This window comes from Aulonocara sp. 'chitande type north' Nkhata Bay, linkage group LG4 (genome assembly GCF_057382095.1).
Source record: "Aulonocara sp. 'chitande type north' Nkhata Bay isolate Kocher_YH1m ecotype deep benthic linkage group LG4, A_spYH_male_GT1.1, whole genome shotgun sequence".
Classification (NCBI taxonomy): Eukaryota; Metazoa; Chordata; class Actinopteri; order Cichliformes; family Cichlidae; genus Aulonocara; species Aulonocara sp. 'chitande type north' Nkhata Bay.
Window position 1 is genome coordinate 25997254 of NC_141347.1, and position 20772 is coordinate 26018025.

General features: G+C 40.2%; 2 protein-coding genes across 2 annotated transcripts; both read left to right on the forward strand.

Annotated features, from left to right (window-relative positions):
- Positions 1-129: 129 nt before the first annotated feature.
- Positions 130-5342, forward strand: mrpl12 (mitochondrial ribosomal protein L12). The gene is made up of 5 exons (XM_086289438.1): positions 130-418; positions 2712-2910; positions 3009-3083; positions 3280-3417; positions 4240-5342. Exons 1-5 carry the CDS (start codon positions 360-362, stop codon positions 4354-4356), a joined length of 588 nt encoding a protein of 195 aa, XP_086145564.1. The 5' UTR covers positions 130-359; the 3' UTR covers positions 4357-5342.
- Positions 5343-8405: 3063 nt separating this feature from the next.
- Positions 8406-14063, forward strand: slc25a10a (solute carrier family 25 member 10a). Its single transcript, XM_086290708.1, has 11 exons — positions 8406-8734; positions 9265-9384; positions 9477-9591; positions 9686-9734; positions 11570-11611; positions 11715-11758; positions 11927-11997; positions 12994-13086; positions 13167-13244; positions 13423-13479; positions 13592-14063. The coding sequence occupies exons 1-11, from the start codon at positions 8645-8647 to the stop codon at positions 13691-13693; spliced, it is 861 nt and encodes a 286-aa protein (XP_086146834.1). The 5' UTR covers positions 8406-8644; the 3' UTR covers positions 13694-14063.
- Positions 14064-20772: the final 6709 nt, after the last annotated feature.

A 20772-nucleotide genomic window follows, 5' to 3' on the forward strand; every position in this document is an offset into this window, starting at 1 on the left:
TTGCATGTCATTGAAGTGATAATGCTAGAGATGGAAAGATGAGACTGGACATATTATTATTCTTATTATTCTTATTCTTATTCTTATTCTTATTCTTATTCTTATTCTTCTTCTTATTATTATTATTTCAAACTTTCTTTCTTTCTGTCGCTCTCTCACGCACATTCATTGTCCCTTGTGGGCTCCCGTAGCAGTTGAATTGAGGTTTTTTAACAGTTCACGCAATGCATTGTGGGTAGGTCAGGAGTAGAGGGGACGCCATGTGCTTTTGAGGCAGAGGATCCGCTGGAAGGAGACGTGTGTGTGATAAATTTGTCTGTTTCTCAGAGAGAGGACCACCGGCTCCATTTACCGTCGGCATGTTCTGCACCAGCCGCTGCCTCCGCACCGCGCTGCGAGTCGCAGCCAGCACGCATCGGTACGTAACAGGCGGAGTACACCTGTATCCGAGTGTCTGCGGCTTCAAGGGCAGAGAGCCGGCCACTGCTGCCGCTTAATTTGGATGGAGAACACGATGTTGTCTTTTTAATTCGTCTAAAGACAGACGATGCGCGTTGTGTGAGCACAGAAATGAGTTTAGTGGTTTGCGGCTGTGTGCTAAGTAGGTTAGCCGACGTTAAGGGTTCCATCGCAGGCTTCAACTTGAACAACGTGACCAATTGAGCCCTGCTGTCCGACTAATGACACAAAACGCAGTATACCTTCATGGCTTCGTCTTAAAAAAAAATCTAAGAGAAGCATGGCTTTGACCTTTTTTTTTCTTACCTACACTGGTCAAATGGGACTTTTCTGGTATTTGACAGTAGTAAAAATACTCTGGGTGATTTTTTTAAAACATTTTTTATAGCTTGATAGGCTACATTACCCTGTTAAAACTGACTAGAGTTTTAACTGGGGTTTTTCGGGAGTCTTGAGACTTTCAATGCCATGTGTGTAAAAGAGGCAGTTGTGTCTTAAAACAGACATGTCCAGACTGTCAGCTGGAGATTTTATGATGTAAGCCACCATGGCTTGTCCTGGAGCGCTTCTCTCTCTTCATCCTTATCAGGACCTCTCAGCCAAAGCTGTAGTTTCCTCCAGTGTCGCCCTGGTTACATGGAGGCTGACTGCCCTTTGCACAACTATTTTTTTTATTTTTGTATTTATTAAATTTTTTTTTTTGCCTGCAAGTACCCAGGGGTTTGTTTGGGGGTAAAGGGACTTGAATTTTGTAATCACAAGTAGAATGGGAAGCTTTGGGGGTGGGTTGTCCACATGCCTGACAATTTGTTGTAACCATCAGACACTATAAGTGCATCGTCTGCACATCCCTCATCCAACTGGTCTCCATGCAATCAATGAAGAGCAACTGCTCAGCTGAGCTGTCCACGTCTGTTATTGTGAAATTCCAAGTCTGAGATGTTTGAGAAGGCATGAAGAACCACCGTGCTGTCAGTTTTACTAACAGGACTGAGCTTCCTGCCCCCCTTCCACAGTGCATTTCTAGGTCTGCATACTTTCTTTGATTACAGTCCTGCATTCATAGAATAGCGAGGTTGCTAAACGATGATGGGTAACAAAGAAGATTGAGCTGATATATAACCTTTGTTATATAATGCAATTGTAACCTCAACAGGGAAGGTGTAACACAGAACGGGTAAATAAATTGCATCTGTGAGGGTTATAATTCAGTTGATATTATTATTGTACATTCTGCTTACATGAAACTTGATCGTGTTCCAAAGGTTTTCAAGTTGGATATTCGTGTTGCAGAGTGTACTTTTGTAATAAACCTACAATATTCCTGAAATCTGTCCTTACTGCCAGAATATAATGGTTGATTTCTTAGCTCACAGGTACTTGCCGTAATGTCAACCAGTCCTGCCCGCCCTGAGCAACCGCTTGTGGGTGGCTGTAGCTCAGGTGGCAGAGCAGGTCAGCCACTAATCAGAAGGTCGGTGGTTCGATCCCAGGCTGCCACCTGGCTGCATGCCAAATATCCTTGGGCAAGATACTAACCCCATGTTTGCCTACTGGTAGTGGTCAGAGGGTCCGGTGGCGCCAGTGTCCGGCAGCCTCGCCTCTGTCAGTGCGCCCCAGGGCAGCTGCGGCTACAATGTAGCTTGCCGTTGCCTGTGTGTGAATGACTGAATGTAGTGTAAAGCGCTTTGGGGTCCTTAGGGACTGAGTAAAGCGCTATACAAATGCAGGCCATTTACCATTTGTGCCATCTCGCATATAACATACAACAAATCTCTTCTTACTATTCTTACCAGGGATGCGTGACTCTCCAACCAAAGCTAGCCAGTACCTGCAGAATCCTGCCAAATCCTTTGTGGTGTGGTGTTTTTGTATAGCATTATTTGCTGATGCAAAACTGGAATTTCAGGGTTTTTGCTTGCCAAATTACCATAATTTGTTTGAGCTGTTAAACTGCAAAGCAATAAGCATAAAAGTGTCCTCCAGGTGAAATAAGAAAGCAAACCCATCTCATAGTAATAGCTACTGTCTTTACACAGTGAGAAGCTTGAGGGGTTATTTGGTGGTTTGCAAATTGAGACCATTAATTATGCATAAGTTAGGCAGTCTGCACTCTAAATGTAAGAAGGATTGTTTTGTAAAGCAGTAGACAAAGTCAAAATATGGCAGTGGATGATGCCAGGTGTGATCCACACCATACTGAATATGTGGATACAGTCTGCCGTTTAGCTAACCGCTTTTCACTTTCCCAGGCAACAGCTTCAACGGCAGACACCAGCCTTATGTGCTCTCAGACTTCTGAAAACCAGTCCAGCCTCGTCTTCAGATGCCATCGCCACCCCTCCTCTAGATGGAGCCCCCAAACAGTATTCCCCCAAAATCCAGCAGCTTGTCAGTGACATAGCCAGCCTCACCTTGTTAGAGGTGTCCGATCTCAACGAACTCCTCAAGGTTTGTGGGAAACCTAAAACCACAGTGCACTTTGTCTGAGCTTCTTGCTGTCCGTTTGTGTTAAATGTTGAGTGATAACTTGTTTGTCTTTACCACAGAAAACTCTGAACATTGAGAGTGTCGGAATGATGCCGATGGGGGCGATGGCGACATTAGCTGCTCCTGCAGCTCAGGTATTGATAATTGTTTTTAAAGGGAAGTTCTGAAGACTGCCTTATAAATCATTAATGGCTTAAGTAGCAACATACATCATTATTGTTCTTTTTCAGATGTCTAGCTTAAGAATTTAAAGTCACTCATAGTTGATGTGGCCAACGAGGCTCCGTGCGCACAGTTAAATGACCTCGATTGTGTTCCTTTTGCAACTAGGCTGCAGAGGAGGAGGTGGCACCAGCAAAGAAGGAGAAGACTCACTTTACAGTAAAATTGACAGAATTGAAAGCTGCTGAAAAAGTAAAGCTTATAAAGGAAGTGAAAAACTGCATCCAGGGCTTGAATCTGGTGCAGGTAAGTCTCACTGTTGGAGCTATTTAAGCGGGCTTATTGTAGCTTTTGGCAAAAAGCAGTGGGCCGGTGTTAGAATGTGAGATATAAAATGTTTATGAGATGACGCTTTGGAGGTAATAATATGCATATATTATTACATAATAGTCTGCAAAATCAGTCCAATTTATTTTGTGAATCAGTTTCAGCTGCTTTGGTGCAAATGAAAATCTCACTGCTGGTAGCATAAAACAGTACATGCAGTCCAGCTCATCCAGGATGACACATCCATTCGTGCTGTTATGAGTAGGTTTGCTATGTCTCCCAGCATGTTCTCAAGAGTGGTGAGGTGATGCAGGTGGGCTGTTACACAAGGAAGGCTGAACAGGGCTGTAGAAGGATATCAAGGGCATCAGTGTCTGCTCCTCTGAGCAAAGAATTGTCAGTCCTACTACATGACCTCCAGCAAGCTCGTCATGTGCATTCCTCTAAACAAACTGTCAGAGGGCACGTGGGTAGCATGGGTTGACGTCTTTTAGTGGGTTTTTGCTCACAGAGGTTGTCTGTGGTGTTGGCTTTGCAGTGAACCTGTTGTCCCTTTATTTGCACCAAAGTGGGTGAAATGCATTCCCAACAGTTTCTAACTTGACAGATTGATATGAATTTGTTGTATTGTGGTGATCAAGTGTTCCTAATTTCTTTCTTTTTATTGTGAGCAGTAACTACAAGCAAACATTGTGTATAGTGTAATTTGCTTTGTCTGCAGTGTTAAAGCTTCTCAAAGCACAAATTTGTTAATTTCACTAATTGTTTTTTTTTTTTCTCCGCCCTCTTTATTTGAAACAGGCTAAGAAACTAGTGGAGTCTCTTCCACAGGAAATCCGGGCCAACGTATCCAAAGAAGAGGCAGAGAAATTAAAAGCAGCCCTGGAGGCAGCAGGTGGCACCGTGGAGTTGGAGTAGATCTCGTCTGCCCTTATGCCCACTGTTCGCCATCATTTTACTACTCATGCACTTCATCCTTGAGTTTATTTCTTTTTATTTGTTTTCTTTCCTCCCTTTTTTTTTTTTTTTTTTTTTTTTTTTGTACGACAAAGACGTGGATCGTAAGAGAAATGGAAACAAATGCCTTCTGACATTAACGCCGTCCCCTTACAACGTCAGGTCGTGACGGCACAGCTGAGACTGAACTCTCCAGCACGCAGCCTTCGCAGATGTGCCGCCGCACTGTTTGGTGGTTCGCTTGTCTGATACACGTGTCACAAACAAGCTAAGGAGATTGGTTGGATGCAGAGTAACGCCTTTTTCAGACATGTAATGAATAACATTGCAGTAATGGCATTGTGTCAATCGGCGGTCATTGATCACATTAATGTTCCTCTGGTTTCTATCTGACCTTCCTGCGACAGACTGAGAGAACTTCTCTCTCTGTCATTGTTACAAAGAGCTGCATGTGCTGCGTGGTGTTGCAGAGAGAGCTGTACCCTACCCCCCCACATGCATGCTCTAAAAAGCTTTCTTCTGAATTAGGAAGAATGCTTGAATCATATTCCAAATTAGAAACGATGTAAACGTTTCTGCTTTTAATTGCATTCTCCTGTGAGCTGAGTAACTCGCCAAAGATGCATGCATAGTTGCTACGGTTGAAATTTATTGCGTCCAGAGGCGTGATCAGGGTGCTGATGGACACGAAACCATCACCACACCAAGATGCTGTCAGATCAATGGGAAGGAGCGCATGTCTGAAAGAGGCTGAAATTACTTTGTAATTCTTTGTGTTTAATCTTCTCACAAGGTTAAATCTTGTGGTTTCCAGGTTGATACAGATGACTGATGTTGAGGAGCACCAGATACTGTGTGTAGTTCAGAGAATGGCAGGGTTGAGTCCAGATAAATCTCATTGAAATGTTAATAATGTGATTAAAGTTGAAATAATTATTTTGCTCTTATGTGTTATTGGTCGTGTGGCTGAATTTATGGAAAACTTGATGAGTGTAATCAAGATTTCATGTGTGCTGTGTTGACTGAACATTTATAGTGGAACAGTGAATTTCACTAGATAATGCTTTACTGCGGTTGTCCACCAGAGGTCTTAATAACGCTGGATAACAGCACTTGCATGTCATTTTGTTTCTGAGTAAACCTTAGTGTTGAAATGAACAGAAATGAGTAGGTTTTCCTAAAAGAGGGAAAAAAGCTTCAGTATCTGTGATGATGTATGATTTGGAGAGAAAGTAATTTACGCCATTTACACTAACTGGACACTTAATTAGGTATACCTTCCTCTGAACCCCTTTTGCCTTCGGAACAAAAAACGGTTTTCATGAATCTGTGCAAACTCTACTTTTAGTTCCCTGCTCTTAGCTGGCATAAGTGGTAACCAGTGTGGTCTTGTGCTGCTGTAACCCATGTGCATCAAGGTCTGATTTGTTCACAGATGCTCTTCTGCATACCTTGGTTGTAACAAGTGGTTGTTTAAATTATTGTTGCTGTCCTATCAGATGAAAGGAGACACTCATTCTCTTCTGACATCTCACACTGAGATGTCAGAAGAGACCTTAGAGATGGTCGTGTGAGAAAACCCCAGCAGATCAGCAGTTAAGTACTCGGTCCAGCCCAGCTGTCATTACGAGCTATGTCACTTTCAAAGTCCTTTAAATCTGCTTTTCATTCTGCCCATTTAATGTCTACATGCATTTAGTTGCTGTAGGTAGACAATCTTATTTTGTCTGCAAAAGTCAGCATGTAAAGAAGAAAAATTATACACAGTTATTTTAAAACTAGTGTTGGACTGCTTTTCCTCTTGGAGAATCTGTCTCTTCAATGGGGTTCACATAAGGAACATAAACTGCTAACCCTGCACAAAATCACCTGCAGACTGCTGACTGTAAAAAGAAAAACCTGAAGAATATAAACAATTTCTGATTAATTATAGTTATAGGAGAAGGTGAGGAGTCAGGTGCTTTGTACTTATGGACACTAGAGGTTGCAAGGACATACATGTCAAGAAGTATGTAGAGAACATTGAAGGGGCTCAATTTCATACCTGCTATCATGGCAGTATAATGTTAATATAACAGTTTTTTATAGTGCTTTTTCACAGTAGATATGTTGGCTAGTTGTTTTAATCAAGTAGTCTCAGTAATGTTTTGTAACTGAAGCATCAGGAAGGATTCAGGACCTGGGAACTGATGTGTTTTAGCACAAAGAGTGCTGAGGATAAACCGTGGAGTATTTCACTCCTGTTGGATTGGTGAATATTCTGGGCTTATTGATCCTTTTGGGCTCCTGTATCTGTCCAGGTGTTTTCACTGGTGGAATATTCCACTTTGATCCTGGGTGGAAGCTTATCATTGGGGGAATATAATTAATGGGAAATCCCTAATGGTGAAACACCACTGGAAAGTAGAAGGATCGAGTGATTTCATTAACTCTGTTTCATTCCCCGATGAAGGTATGTGTGCCAAATCATGACGGAGTTTTGCTTTTAGTTTTTTTTAAGGTTAAACCTAAATGTAAATTTTAGTGCTTTGATAATTTAACATGTTTAGTTTTTATGTCAACACTCGGACTTAATCTATCGTGACACATCTAAATCTTAGAGAGAATACAGTCTGTTTTTACATCTGTCACAAGAACAAATGCAAAGCACAGATGGAGAGCAGGAAGAATGAAGACAGATGTGTACAGATGAAACATGAGAAAGAGCAACGCAACATAAGTGATTAAAAACTCTGTGAAGAACATGTAAAAGAAATGGCTTGTCATCCAGTTTTCCTACAGTGAGGAGGGAAAACCCTTTAGTCCTGATGAGAGTCGTAGAAAATTGTCCTGGAGAATGAAAATGATACTTTGCTGTGTTAGTGATGATGGCTTCTGGCTGGGTCATAGCATTGCAAGCCTGGCCTGGACTGCTGAAGGAAGTCACCACATCAAATCAGTCGCAGGTTTCATTTTAACTCACTTTATGATAAAAACAAAATCCAGCTGTATGCAATTTAATGCAGCAATTTAGCATAAAGCAGAGGGCAGCAGCATATCACTCTCCTACACTTCAAGTGACTGAGGTCAGCCTACGGTCCACCAACTGCAGACATCCAGCATCAATGCAATATAACATCCATATAGACCTAACTCCTAGTTGGTTCTTGTTATTTAATCTCAGTGTACCCTTAAAGATTTGGATTCATGTGCAGTAGATTAATGTCTGCAGTCTGACTTGATTGCAATCTCAACCGGTGTAGCTACAGCCAGCAGAAAATAATGGAGCAGGCCTGCAATAAATCCTATCAACCATGAAGGTTAAGCCTGTTGTTCATTCAACTTCATTTTTATTCTGGACCTTGCAGTTATCGTTTTGCCCATCTCATTTATTTCACAGACGGTAGGCCAACTTGCAACCACCCCCAATCTGATCAAACAGCTCCCTAAAAGAGGCCCAACAACAACAACTCATGTTAAAGCATTAGACAGAAACCTAAATCTCAGTTCTGACTATTGCTAGCTGTCATTACCCATTCCTGCCTGTGTCTGCTCACATCTTACCTTTGCTCCAACTTGGAGTGGGTATCCAGTTGCTGTTTGTATCATCTGTCATGAGTGCCCCCCCTCTGAGTCAGCCCAAGTGCTGCTGTGCCAGGCTGGTCATTCATAGCACTCATTTAAAATCATGTCATGTTCAACAACCCAGACGGTTGCATTAGCTGTAGAAACTTTCAGAAAAGTATAAAAATAATAAATAATGTTGCTGTGCATCACTGACCCATTGTTCAAAATGTTGTAACCTTGTAACCTTTTGTGCTTATGACCTGAAGTCTGAATGCTATAATTAGACAAATCTATCCTTGACAAATATTTGTTTAAACTTCGAGACCTTTGCTCCATGTCAGTGTGTCGGCCACAATTTCAAAACTACAGCAGCGGTCAAGCCCGCTTACTATTTTTATATTGGTCACGTACACTTTCTCCCATGAACCAGCTGCACCCCTCTTCTTCTTGGCACACAAACATGGAGTAAGTACAGAGGGACACTCATTATATTTGTCTGTCCACTGCTTCAAAAGAAACAAAAATACAGATTTACATTGAGATGACTCCCGTCGACTTTTAAAATGAATTGTGGCCACGCATCACCAGAAGTGCTGAGGGGAAAAACGATGAAAGGAGCACCCTCGGGCAAAGTTGTGCTTTGAGCCTCTGAGAAGTCGACCCTTTGGTTTTTCCCCCCTCTAGAGTTTGCCTCACTGACAGCATGCAGGAGAACCGTGTCTCTCGTTGGTATTTTGGTGGGGTCTCGTCCAGTGCAGCAGCCTGTGTAACCCATCCACTGGATTTGATAAAGGTAAATTATAGAGCTTATCGAATTTGAATTAACACCAGAGCACAATCCTTCCATTCGGCAGAGACAAAATAGATCCAGATAGGCCTCACTGATGTGTCTATTTTGGCTATTTTGGTTTTCTATTTACTTGCTGATGATAAAATTTGGAATAATGTGTTGTAGCAATATTCATTTTAGCAGTTTCTTAGAATTTCACTTGGTTATTATGCAGCCAAATTGCCTTTATATTGGCAATCATTAGGCTTGCTTTGATTCCTTAAGGTGCTTTAAATGATAGTAACATTTGTAGTGTATGTTTAGTGGCACAGCTTTTTATTTCTTGCAGCTATTATCGCTATTATCCACTTATTGCATTGGTTTTCTTTAATTTAGGATGCGGACTGAATGGTGCTGGTAATATTAGAGCGTGAGATATATTTTCAGACTAGATATTAACGGTTTTAAAGACAGGAACCTTACATACATCTAAGGCCAATTCTCACTAAAAGTGCCACTGACTCTTAGTGCTGCTTCCTTATGGTTGCTTCCAGGTCCACTTGCAAACACAGCAGGAAGTGAGGATGAGGATGATTGGGATGACTCTTAACGTAGTGAGAAGAGAGGGTTTTCTGGCTCTCTACAGCGGGCTCACTGCTTCCCTCTGCCGGCAGGTCAAAAACAACACTCATTTCCATAAAACCTTTATCAGCCGCACACTCTTCCTCTCTTTGACATAGCTGTTTTTATTTATTCATTTGTCCAGATGACATATTCTTTGTCACGATTTGCCATTTACGAGACCGTCAGGGATAAGATGAAGAGAAAAAATAAAGGTCCTATGCCTTTCCACCAGAAAGTCCTCCTGGGTGCCTTTGGAGGTAAATGGTGGAAAATAGCTTACATTTTATTTAAAGATGTTGTTTCATTTTATACTTAAAATTGCATTTAAAGATGTTGTTTTTCCTTCATCAGGTTTTACAGGTGGTTTCATTGGGACCCCAACTGACCTGGTGAATGTAAGGTGAGATACAGTGTTTATGTCTTTGTATCTGTTTGCACTTCACATGTAGAATCGAATGTATTTTTGTGGTTCACCACATAAAAGTCATAGTTTATATTTTATAGTTCAGTGCATCCACTACATTGCTGTTTAAGGTCTAAATTTGCTGTCATTCCAGCCGTGAGATAAAAGTGATTCATTTTGTTGTCACAATGCTTTAATAGTTATAATAATTCTATGAATATTTAATATACATTTAAATGGAGATTAAATTGAAACTGAATCATGAAACATATTACTAATAAAAGCCTACATTTATTTTTAGTTTGTTCTGGTCCATTTAAGTGGCCGTTTTATTATCTTGAGCATTTTAAAAATGTTGTTTATAACTTTTGGGGTTTTGCGGTTTCTGTCCACCGTACTTTTGTGCGAGTGCTTGATGACCAAAAAACAAACAATAATAGAAAAAGAAAAATACCAAAAAGTAACAAAGGATACACGAACACGGATCACTTCATTAGGTACACCTGTCCAACTGCTCATCACAAATATCTCATCAGCCAATTACATGAGAGGAACTCAGTGCATTTAGACATGTAGACGTGATCAAGATGACCTGCTGAAGTTCAAAGAGAACATCAAAATGAGGAAGAATGGTGACAGAAGCGACTTTGAAGGTGGTATGGTTGTTGCTGCCAGATAGGCTAGTCGGAGTATTTCAGGGACTGTTGATCTTCAAGTAATTCATTGTATTGGATAGTCGCTACATAGGCCTTTACCAGAGTTGCCTCAGTTGTGCCGACTGGGAGCTTGGGCTGTTTTACCCTGTGCTTCTTAGGTTATTCTTTGCCTTTGGAGGAGCCACACTAAACCAGAGTTCATAGAATGGTTAAAGACACTGCTTCCTGTGAATCACTGATGGTAAGGAATAATAACTGTCAAGGAAAGTTTCAGCAAGAGTGGATTGAGGTTGCAGAGAAAACAAAGGACAGAATCTAACAGACAGTTGCCCTTTCTCTTTTGTGCGTCTGCTAAGTTTTACACAACCCCTTATTTATTTTGTTCTTAGTACTTGGATACTTTTCTGTCTTTGTATTTCTCCTTACTGATTGCACAGATGTAACCATGTCCAGTGTATGCTATTTTGTGTTTTGATTGTTATGAAAATTGAAAATAAATAAAAGGAAAAAAATGGGCAACAGAAGGTTGGAAAAATGTCTGGTCTGATGACTTTTTCCGCTTTGACATTTGGATAGTAGGGTCAGAATTTGTCATAAACAACAGGAAAACATTGATTCATCCTGGTATCATCATGCTGCTGCTTGTGGTGCAAACGTTGGGATCCCTATTACCAGCTGAGCATCATTTAAATGCCACAGGCAGCCTGAATATTGTTGCTGAACATGTCCAGCACGCACTGTATCAAAAAGGCCTCCAGGGCTCATTTGGGATGTGGTGGAACAGGAGATGCAGATCATAGATGTGCAACTGACAAATCTGCAGCAACTGACATGGTGCTATCTTGTCAATGCCATGAAGGCAGTTCTGAATGCAAAAGGGGTCAAACGTGGTACTATCTAACAAAGTGTCTGTGAGTGTATATATATTTCTAAACACAAGTTAAGGGGTTAAGGGGTTTCTAACATAACATCCAAAGTAGGTACCTGTAGAAATGTTGTGAAGTGAAAGGAAGATAGCTGGGGAAAGTAAAAACTACACAAGAAAAAAAGTTGTGGTGGCATAAAAGCCTTCCAATTTTAGATGGTCAATTTTCCCAGAGTGCAGAAGCAAGACAATCAATGTTAAGGCTGCACGTGCTGACAGACAACCGGCTTTGAAATCTCTCATCTTTACAGAATGCAGAATGACGTCAAGATGGCAGCAGAGTTCAGAAGAAAGTAAGTGCACGAAAAATGGGAATACATCCTGAATCATAATTACAGACAATTATAGTTCTTTCCAAATAACCATATTGTAAGATAGTTTTTTCCCTTTTTACAGTTATGCTCATGTGTTTGATGGGCTCTTACGTGTCTGTAAGGAAGGTAAAGTCCATAAAAGCTTCTACCATTAAACGTACCATTAAAGCTTTATTTTTATTTCCTTTGTATGTTCTGTCACAAGTTTAAAATCCACAATCCTTAAACTCAAGAGAACAAATACTGACTAAAGATTTCTTTACAATGTTCATCCTTCTGAAATGTGCTTTTTAGAGGGGCTGAGGAAACTGTTTTCTGGTGCTTCAATGGCTTCTTCGAGAGGTGCACTGGTGTCTGTTGGACAGGTAAAGTCATAAACTGCCCTACAAGACAACAGTGACTGCAAATATAGTGAAACTGTGAATTTTTGAGCAGTAACAGCAAACTGTAAGACAGAACCATAATGGCCTTAATGTTATAATTTTTATGCCCAACAATTATTGCCATAAATAAATCTGTAATGGCTAAATATGCAGATAGTCAGCTGATTAAACTGTGTTTATTCAGTTTTTCTTAGCTTGTTATGTAGGGAAATATATTTTAGAGGCTACGCATAAAGTTCAATTAAAAAAATCTATACATTTAAATGTTGGTATTTTTTAAATTTTAAAATCAGTCAGTATAATCCTAAAAGTTATACTGCATGTAATTATCATGCAAAATGCCAAAATTCTGAATACTGCTCAGACCAGTAAGTGCTGTCAAAGAAATTCCTTTTTCTCTGGCAAAGAGAAACTACCAGTTGGAGACAATCATGATCACTAACGAGATGTTAACAGGCCTTGGTGTTGTTAAGTTAGTAAAAACATTGTAGGGCCTTCAGCGTCACTTATTAAGATTTAAGTGAGCGTATGTAAATGTTTGAGCCTGTGTGTATACTTTTGACCCTGCATGGATTGGAGGAAATCCTAATAAATTAAAACTTGTGCATCCAATTCTTGTTTTTTAATGTCTTTAAAGATCTATGCACAATCATTCCACCCTGGAGAAAGAAAACTTCAAAGAAATCATTAAAGGCCCTAAATCACCATGACATTTATGCCCATGTTGAGTACCCACGAACTTCTGACCACAACTGTATATCCACTGTGTAGTTTGCTCTTGTTCTGTGGCAGGAAGGACACAGATTAGCCTGCAGCATTTAAACCAAAACTACATTTTGGGTTTTAGGTCTATTTCACTGATATTTTTTTAAAGTATTTTCTTGGAAATTATACACTTCTTTAAAAAATAAAGAAACAAAACAGAAAGCCATAAATGCGAGCCAACTTACGCAGCACATGTGTGTTTTGCTCCTGCAGCTCGCCTGCTACGACCAGTCCAAAGAGTTGGTTCTGGCTACTGGTTACTTGACTGACAACATCTTCACTCACTTCCTGGCGAGTGTGTTTGCAGTAAGTGACTCACGTCTGTCATAGCATAGCAAGACAAACATCACATGATTTTCTGAAATAAGCCCTCTGTTCTTGCGCAGGGTGGCTCTGCTACAATCCTCTGTCAACCACTGGATGTTGTTAAAACAAGATTAATGAATTCAGAAGTTCAGTATGGGGTGAGTGTCTTTAAAATGACTTTTCCTGTTATCTGGTTTTGCAGGAGAGTTTGGCTTATTTAGGTCTCTGAGTTCTCCCGCCCTCATCACTCTGATGTTATGTATGTTTTATTCATTGGTTATGGGGAAAATGACACAGCTTGGCATGTCTCTTGTGTGTTTTGTCTCCTTGTTGCAGAGTGTGTCTCACTGCTTAACAGAAACAGCAAAGCTGGGGCCGAATGCGTTCTACAAGGTGGATGTCACATTCACGCAGACATGATGTTTTATACAGCTCTTTCTAATTATGTGCTGTAGTAACCTACAGAGTATTAAGACACTGAAATAGTGCTTTGATTTGTGTCCAGGGTCTTGTTCCTGCAGCTATCCGCCTCATCCCTCACACAGTCTTAACCTTCATATTCCTCGAGCAGCTGAAGCAGCATTTTGGTGAGATGGTCATTACCTGAGGGTGCCATAAGATAGTTTTCCTACAACCACGGCTATTCCTTCAGGATTTTAGTGGCCCTCCATGCTGCACAGGTTGATCTCGACAAACTGAGCTGGGGTTGAGTGGAACCCTCAAAAGTCCGAGACGGAAAGAGAATCTTCATGCTACGTTTTTCCATCCATAACACATAATCAAAACAACTTGTGTAATAACACCCAAAGCTCCAGACAAAAACGTGGTGACGAAACGTGGTGTTTCTTAAAAATGGAGACGGTTTAAATTATTTACATTCACCACTGTGCTACTTCACTTGTCATGAACTGTGCAACTATAAATATCACCTAAGGTTATATAAGGCTAATAAAGTAATAAATGGATTTCCATTAAATTCAAAACTGTCTCTTGAATGAATATCCTGAACCTGACAAATGAATCTTCATGCTACAAAACCTCCAGTGCCCTCTGGGGGACAGTGTTACACTGAAAAACAGCCTGCCAATATATTTATATAAAGTGTATTTGTAATTATGCAGATTGTCCAAGGATTTGGTTCAAGACAAGACTGTTTATTTTCATATTATGGAAGGAATGTGAGGGCGGGACAGTAGTGCAGTGGTTAGCACTTTCTCCACTGCCTGTGCAGAGTTTGCATGTTTTTCCCTATTCTGCCACTGATTTCCTGCCACAGTGCAAAAACAGGCATGCTAGGTTAATTGGTGATTCTACATTGTGAGCGCCTGTGATGGACTGGACCCTGCCTCTTGTGCTATGTCAGCTGATGGAAGAGGCCCCTTGGATCCATAGTTTTGTTGGAGAAAATGATTAGAAAGGAAATCTGTGGCAGAAGCGTTACTTTTTCTCATTTTCATTAGTCAGGATTGAGAATATAGTGAGAAAATAAATGATGGGCCTTATGGAAAAGAAAACAAGGCTGATTCAATTGTGAAAACAAGCTTGTGAGACACTCCCTTGTCAGTAATTTGTCTCTTTATTTACTTCTCTCACTGCATGAGTGCAGTTATTGCTGGACACATCAGACATCCTGTCAGGCCTCTTTTAAAAAGGAACACTTAACCTCTTAGACAATTAGATTCACTTGAATTCATTATGACCGTGCTTTCATTAGACACTCAGCAGCTTTTTAAAACAGGAGGCCGGCAGATTCGTGTGAAGACAAAGACAAAATTTTTGCTTAAAAAAAAGACAGAGAGAAAAAAAAAGTTGTGTGCCATGGTTCAGCAGCTGTATGTGGGTTTGTGGGTTCATGTTATTTAATATCGTTCCAGGTATTATTTTCCTGAGCATTATATTGTACAGCGATGCACAATCCATCATGCTCAGCTTTACAAGACGAACTGATATCTTTTCCATGTCCTATGGTTTACTCACTGCCTGTATCAGTGTCAGAATTTGAGTGATGATTCTTGTCTTCGGGATCCAACAGCTCCACACTTGATGCCTTTTCCATGATGTATAGTCAAACAAAAATCAGATAAACTTTCCTTAAGAGGTCCAGCCCGCTAAGTCACTGATATCACTAAGAGATTAATGCGTAAGTGAAATCAGCTCTTTTTGATGAAACTTTTATTTATTTATTTTTTGCGGTTAAAGGTTAAGTTTCAACTTGCTTATTCCTAACTGCTGCACAGGTTACACGACCCCGTGAAACCTGTGCAAAAAGTCATCTAATGGTGAGCCGGTTATTATGTGCGGTTGTCATGGTGCTTGACGAAAGAGCAGCTTGATGACATAGGTCAGTAATGATAGATAATGCACTGCATAAGAAGAGTACATCTGCTTCCTTTTTTAGTGTATATCCAGATTTACTTTGCTGTGTATGAAAGAGTCAGACAGTTAAAATAAAAAATTATTAAAAAGAAGTGTAGGTGTTAATTTATAAAATAGAACACTTTTTTCTTTTATAATATTAATGTATGAATGTATTTCAGTATTAATTTATTTGCTTGCAAACAGTACTGAGCAGTTGTATAAGTTTTAGATAGATAGCTTAGCCAGCTGCCTCAGGTCTCTAGAAGCAAGCATTTCTCTTGGATGTTGAGCCTCCGGATTGATTTGCATTAAGAAAAATGCTAAATATAAAATTCAAAGAGATTAATAAAGCCAATCAATCGATTATCCATTCATCCACCTGTCTTCTTCCTCTTCTCTCAGCTGTTATGGGGCAAAAAAAGTGGAAAATTAAATATAAATAAATAAATAGGGAAGCATATTAATAAAAAAATGATCTATTTCTGTCACATTTTTAATTGAATTGAATGCTCTGATTTATTACACTTGTATTATTTTTATAAACTGATTCATTTAGAAATTATTTATTTTTTGTGCCATTTTCTGCCCTTCATCACTCTGAAGCCTCAGACGGCGGTTTGTGCTTGATGTTTTCTCTTTATCAGGCACTCTATCGCTGGTAGAGACTGACCGCTGCGCCCGAAGACATCCACCGGGGATGCAGCTAATGATGGCGATGATGATGCACACGCACACACGGACAGAAACACATATCGCTTTCTCATCTTTCTCCGTTTACCTTTGTTTCTGGATGCGGACGAGGAAGAGATGTCAAAGTCTGGTTTGAAGCTGAGAACTGACAGACTGAATGTTTTGGAACGGTCCTGACAACAGAAACAGAATTTGAGATTTTACAGTGAGGTGAATTGTTATACCAGATGTTGCGGGTTCATATCTCAACACGAGGAGAAGCCATTTTCATCTTTGATTTTTACCCAACAGGATGCTCACTGTATATATGAACAAACAGGCTTTTTAAAAATATACATTTTTATATTTTATTATTTCTCATTGGCCAGTTTGTTGAAATAATAATCTTTTCTTCACACTGAGAAACTGGGCTTGTGCAGATATAAGTAAAGTAAGGGCACAGACAAGGGTTTAAGTCTTTTCCAAAACAGCATTAAGAAGGTTTCAGTTAATGTTCAGTTAGCATCCACGCAAAAAACCCCAAATCAAACTATACAACCTTGATAGTTATATTTCATGTTTAATTTCACTTTTTTTTTTCCAGATGTCAGTCTCAGAAGTTGTCACGTGTGAGTCAAAGTTTCAGGCTGTTATGTCTTTAAGATGCTGACAAATTGCAAAACTCTTCTGCAGCCTTTAAAGGAAAACACTGACCTGACCTCATTCTCTGTAATTGTTTATTATTATTATCATACTAAAAGTAAGTTGAGATTATTCGTGTTTAAAACATTTCTGGATCACAACATTTGTTGAAAAAAAATAAAATCAACAAGCATGTTAAAACCGGGCATGATTTCATGTCTCTCATGTCAGCTCTGGTTCAATATATCCATACCCCACAGTGCTGGCATGCAGCTGTTAACAATTTAATGCAATAAAGATTAATTTAATTGCATTACATTTTTGTGTGTGATAAGATCCAGAGGGATAGCAAACATCCAAGTAATTCATATGTGGCCTTGATTAAATTTGAAGTGGACATTTGCATGGAATAATGTGCAAAGCGCCTTGAGGCAACTGTTGTCGTGAATTGGCGCTATATAAATAAAACTGAATTGAATTAAAGTGTCTGGCTGCACTCTTTAAACAGCATGAAATTTTAATTAAATGCACTGGGTATGGCCAAGTAGGCCGGTTAGTCCGAAGCGTATGAGCTTTGCAGTTTGTTATACCTCCGCTGTTAAGCCTGGACCAGCTGCACTGTCACAGTTCAACAGTCTTTTAACATCTAAGAAACCAAAAAAAGCGCTTTTACATTTCATCTCACTGCCAGCTGTGGAAATCCCTTCTTTTCTAGTTTCTTCCCTCCTTTCATCTTACTGATCCATCAGAGTTTTCCTCAGCTTTCCTGGACTCTCACAAGGTAGTTGACAGTCCTCTATTCTTCTTCTCTGCACTCTGCTGCCAGCTGCTTCAAATGTCAGATTCTTCCTCTCATGGGCGATCTCTGTTTTTCCACAGGCTGGTCAGCTCAGTCAGTGCAAGCAACAGTGTTAGACTTCAGTGAGGGTGAAGGTGGGAAGACCTGCCAATTACCAAAGTGATCATCCAAACAGCTTAGCAACTGAAAAACACCAAGCCTGTGAAACTAGATTTCGCAGCATGTTTTTTAAGCAGTGTGACTGCAGACATAAGAGAAAAGCAAACCTATACGTACAAAAATGTTACACTCTGTTGATTTTCTTCTCCAAAATACAAATGCAAGATGACAGGGTTAAATCCAATATTTTCATCTGGACCCCTGGTTCTTTGTAGTATACAGCAGCAGCTTCTGGACTGGATTGGAAAAAAGGATGAGATTTTAAATCACGGTGCAGACTAATATCAGCAAGATTAGGATTTCAGTCCAGCACAAAAGGAGCTGTTCATTCAGTGAACGTTAATTACTAAGCTTGTTAATAATAAAGCACACATCTTGCTTGTTCCATTAAAATTAAGAGGTAAAGAGGAATGAGTCAGATTGACTAAAATTTTTGTCCTTACCATTCTTTAGACATTATTATCTAAATTCATCTTTTTTTTTTCAACACACAGCCATCAAATGGACCCATTTAATGCTTGTTTAAGCAATGACAATTTAAAATTGGCAGTAAAAATGATGGTTAGCATATTTCCAACTTTTAGAGTTACAATTGATTCTTTATTAGAAGTTTTAAAGCTGATGAAAAGTTGTCATTTCGCCTGGCAAAACTGATCGTCACCAGCCAGAAATTGTAACACTGCTTTTGTCTACCTCTGTCTGAAATCATGGATTTAGTTTTTGGAAAATTTTAAGGTCACTTTCAAGTGGCTAATCTGTTACTATTATCACTATAATTTAAAAATGATACCAGAACTTAGATCCCCTCTCACTGCCCCTCCCAGAGTCAAAGTTTGGTGCATTTCCTTAATGAATCCTTCTCTTATCAACCCTGCGTTGTTGGCTGGAGATGATTTTTCCTACACTGTCTACGTCTGAGGGATTTCTGCCAGCTTGCGTTGGACTGGGTCATGGCACCACCTGTGCCATGCCTGGCTGGCCACAGCAGGTAGTGCTGAAAGCTGAAGGTGCTTCAAAACCACTCTCAACTGGGCTTCATGACACTCAATGTGGGCAACAGAGGGGCCATAAATCTGCAAAATTATATTTAAATAGAAAAATAACCAAAATTACACTTCCCTGGTTTTCATTCGACAATAGTGATCTGCCTTTCTTCCTTTCTTAAAGCTCATTTGCTGCCAGTATCATACTGGGTGGTAACAGCGCTGATCTCCTCGGTTTGGAATGACGACAGAGTTGAGAGAATGAGCGATGGTTTCACATTATGGAAAAGTTTGTGGGATGGAGTGTGGGAGCCAGGCTTTTCACTTGAGGTCTGACTGTGGCTCTAAGCCTGCATGCCTCCCCTCTCTGCTCCGGCCGGCAGCCCTTTGCAGCCAGAAGAGAGATATTCACATAAACAGGAGCGAAAGCCAGGGCGGAGAAAATCACCAAAAACCTTATATAAGGAGCAAAGTGACTGGCAGGCCAGAGAATCAGTGAATTGTAAAAGAAGGTGGCAAGCAAGCAAAACATTACACAGACTTGTTTACTTGGCAATTATATACAGTGGGGCAAGAAAGTATTTTGCATATTTTCCCCATGCTTGTAGTTTCGTCCAGTCCCCCCTTTTTGGATTGTAAACTTTCAAAAACTCAAACACTTGGTGACGTTTTTACACTTTACAGGTTCACGAATTGGATGTTTTAAGTGTAAGAGTTTATTCTGATGCTTAACAGACTAGAAGATGGAAAACTATGCTGAGCTGTGCAGAAGCATAGAAAGCAGGCATGCAAGGGCTCTCGAGAAGATCTGCATGGAGGAATGGGCCAAAATACCAGCTACTGTGTGTGCAAACCTGGTAAAGACCTATAGTAAACGTTTGACCTCTGTTATTGCCAACAAAGGTTATGTTACAAAGTATTGAGTTGTATTTTTGTTATTGACCAAATACTTATTTTCCACCCTGATTTACGAATAAATTCTTTACAAATCTTACCATGTGGATTCATGGATTTTGTGGAGGCCAGGCCATCTGGCGCAGCACTCCATCACTCTCCTTCTTGGTCAAATAGCCCTTACACAGCCCAGGGGTTTTCTTGGGGTCATTGTCCTGCTGAAAAATAAATGATGGTCCAACTAAACACAAACCAGGTGAGATGGCGTGTCACTGCAGGATGCTGTGGTAGCCATGCTGGTTCAGTGTGCCTTCAAGTTTGAATAAATCCCCAATAGTTTCACCAGCAAAGCACCAACATGCCATTGCCATGCTTCATAGTGGGAACCACGCATGTAGAGACCAACTGGGGTCTACAAGTCCCTACAAAGGGACTACAACGGGACATGATTGGTTCACAGAGATAACTACATTATTGTCCCAGCTGTCAGAGTTGGGCTATACAGGTTGCAAATATATCTTACGGCATGTGTGATATCAGTTGGGGAAAAATATAAACGCTGCCTTTATTTCACAGTCTTCATGTTTAAGTGCCAAATAAGCTGCCATCCAGTTTCTATAGGGGACTCAGCATTTCCAAGGACGATGTCTGGCTTTGGACAACACAAGTTTTTTTCTGGTGGAAATAAATCCTTTTAAAATGTGTGTATGTTTGTTTTATATGTCTTTATATACAGTGGGGCAAAAAAGTATTTAGTCAGCCACCGATTGTGCAAGTTCCCCCACTTAAAATGATGACAGAGGTCAGTAATTTGCACCAGAGGTACACTTCAACTGTGAGAGACAGAATGTGAAAAAAAAATCCATGAATCCACATGGTAGGATTTGTAAAGAATTTATTCGTAAATCAGGGTGGAAAATAAGTATTTGGTCACCTCAAACAAGGAAAATCTCTGGCTCTCACAGACCTGTAACGTCTTCTGTAAGAAGCTTTTCTGTCCCCCACTTGTTACCTGTATGGATGGCACCTGTTTGAACTCATCATCTGTATAAAAGACACCTGTCCACAGCCTCAAACAGTCAGACTCCAAACTCTGCCATGGCCAAGACCAAAGAGCTTTCGAAGGACACCAGGAAAAGTATTGTAGACCTGCACCAGACTGGGAAGAGTGAATCTACAATA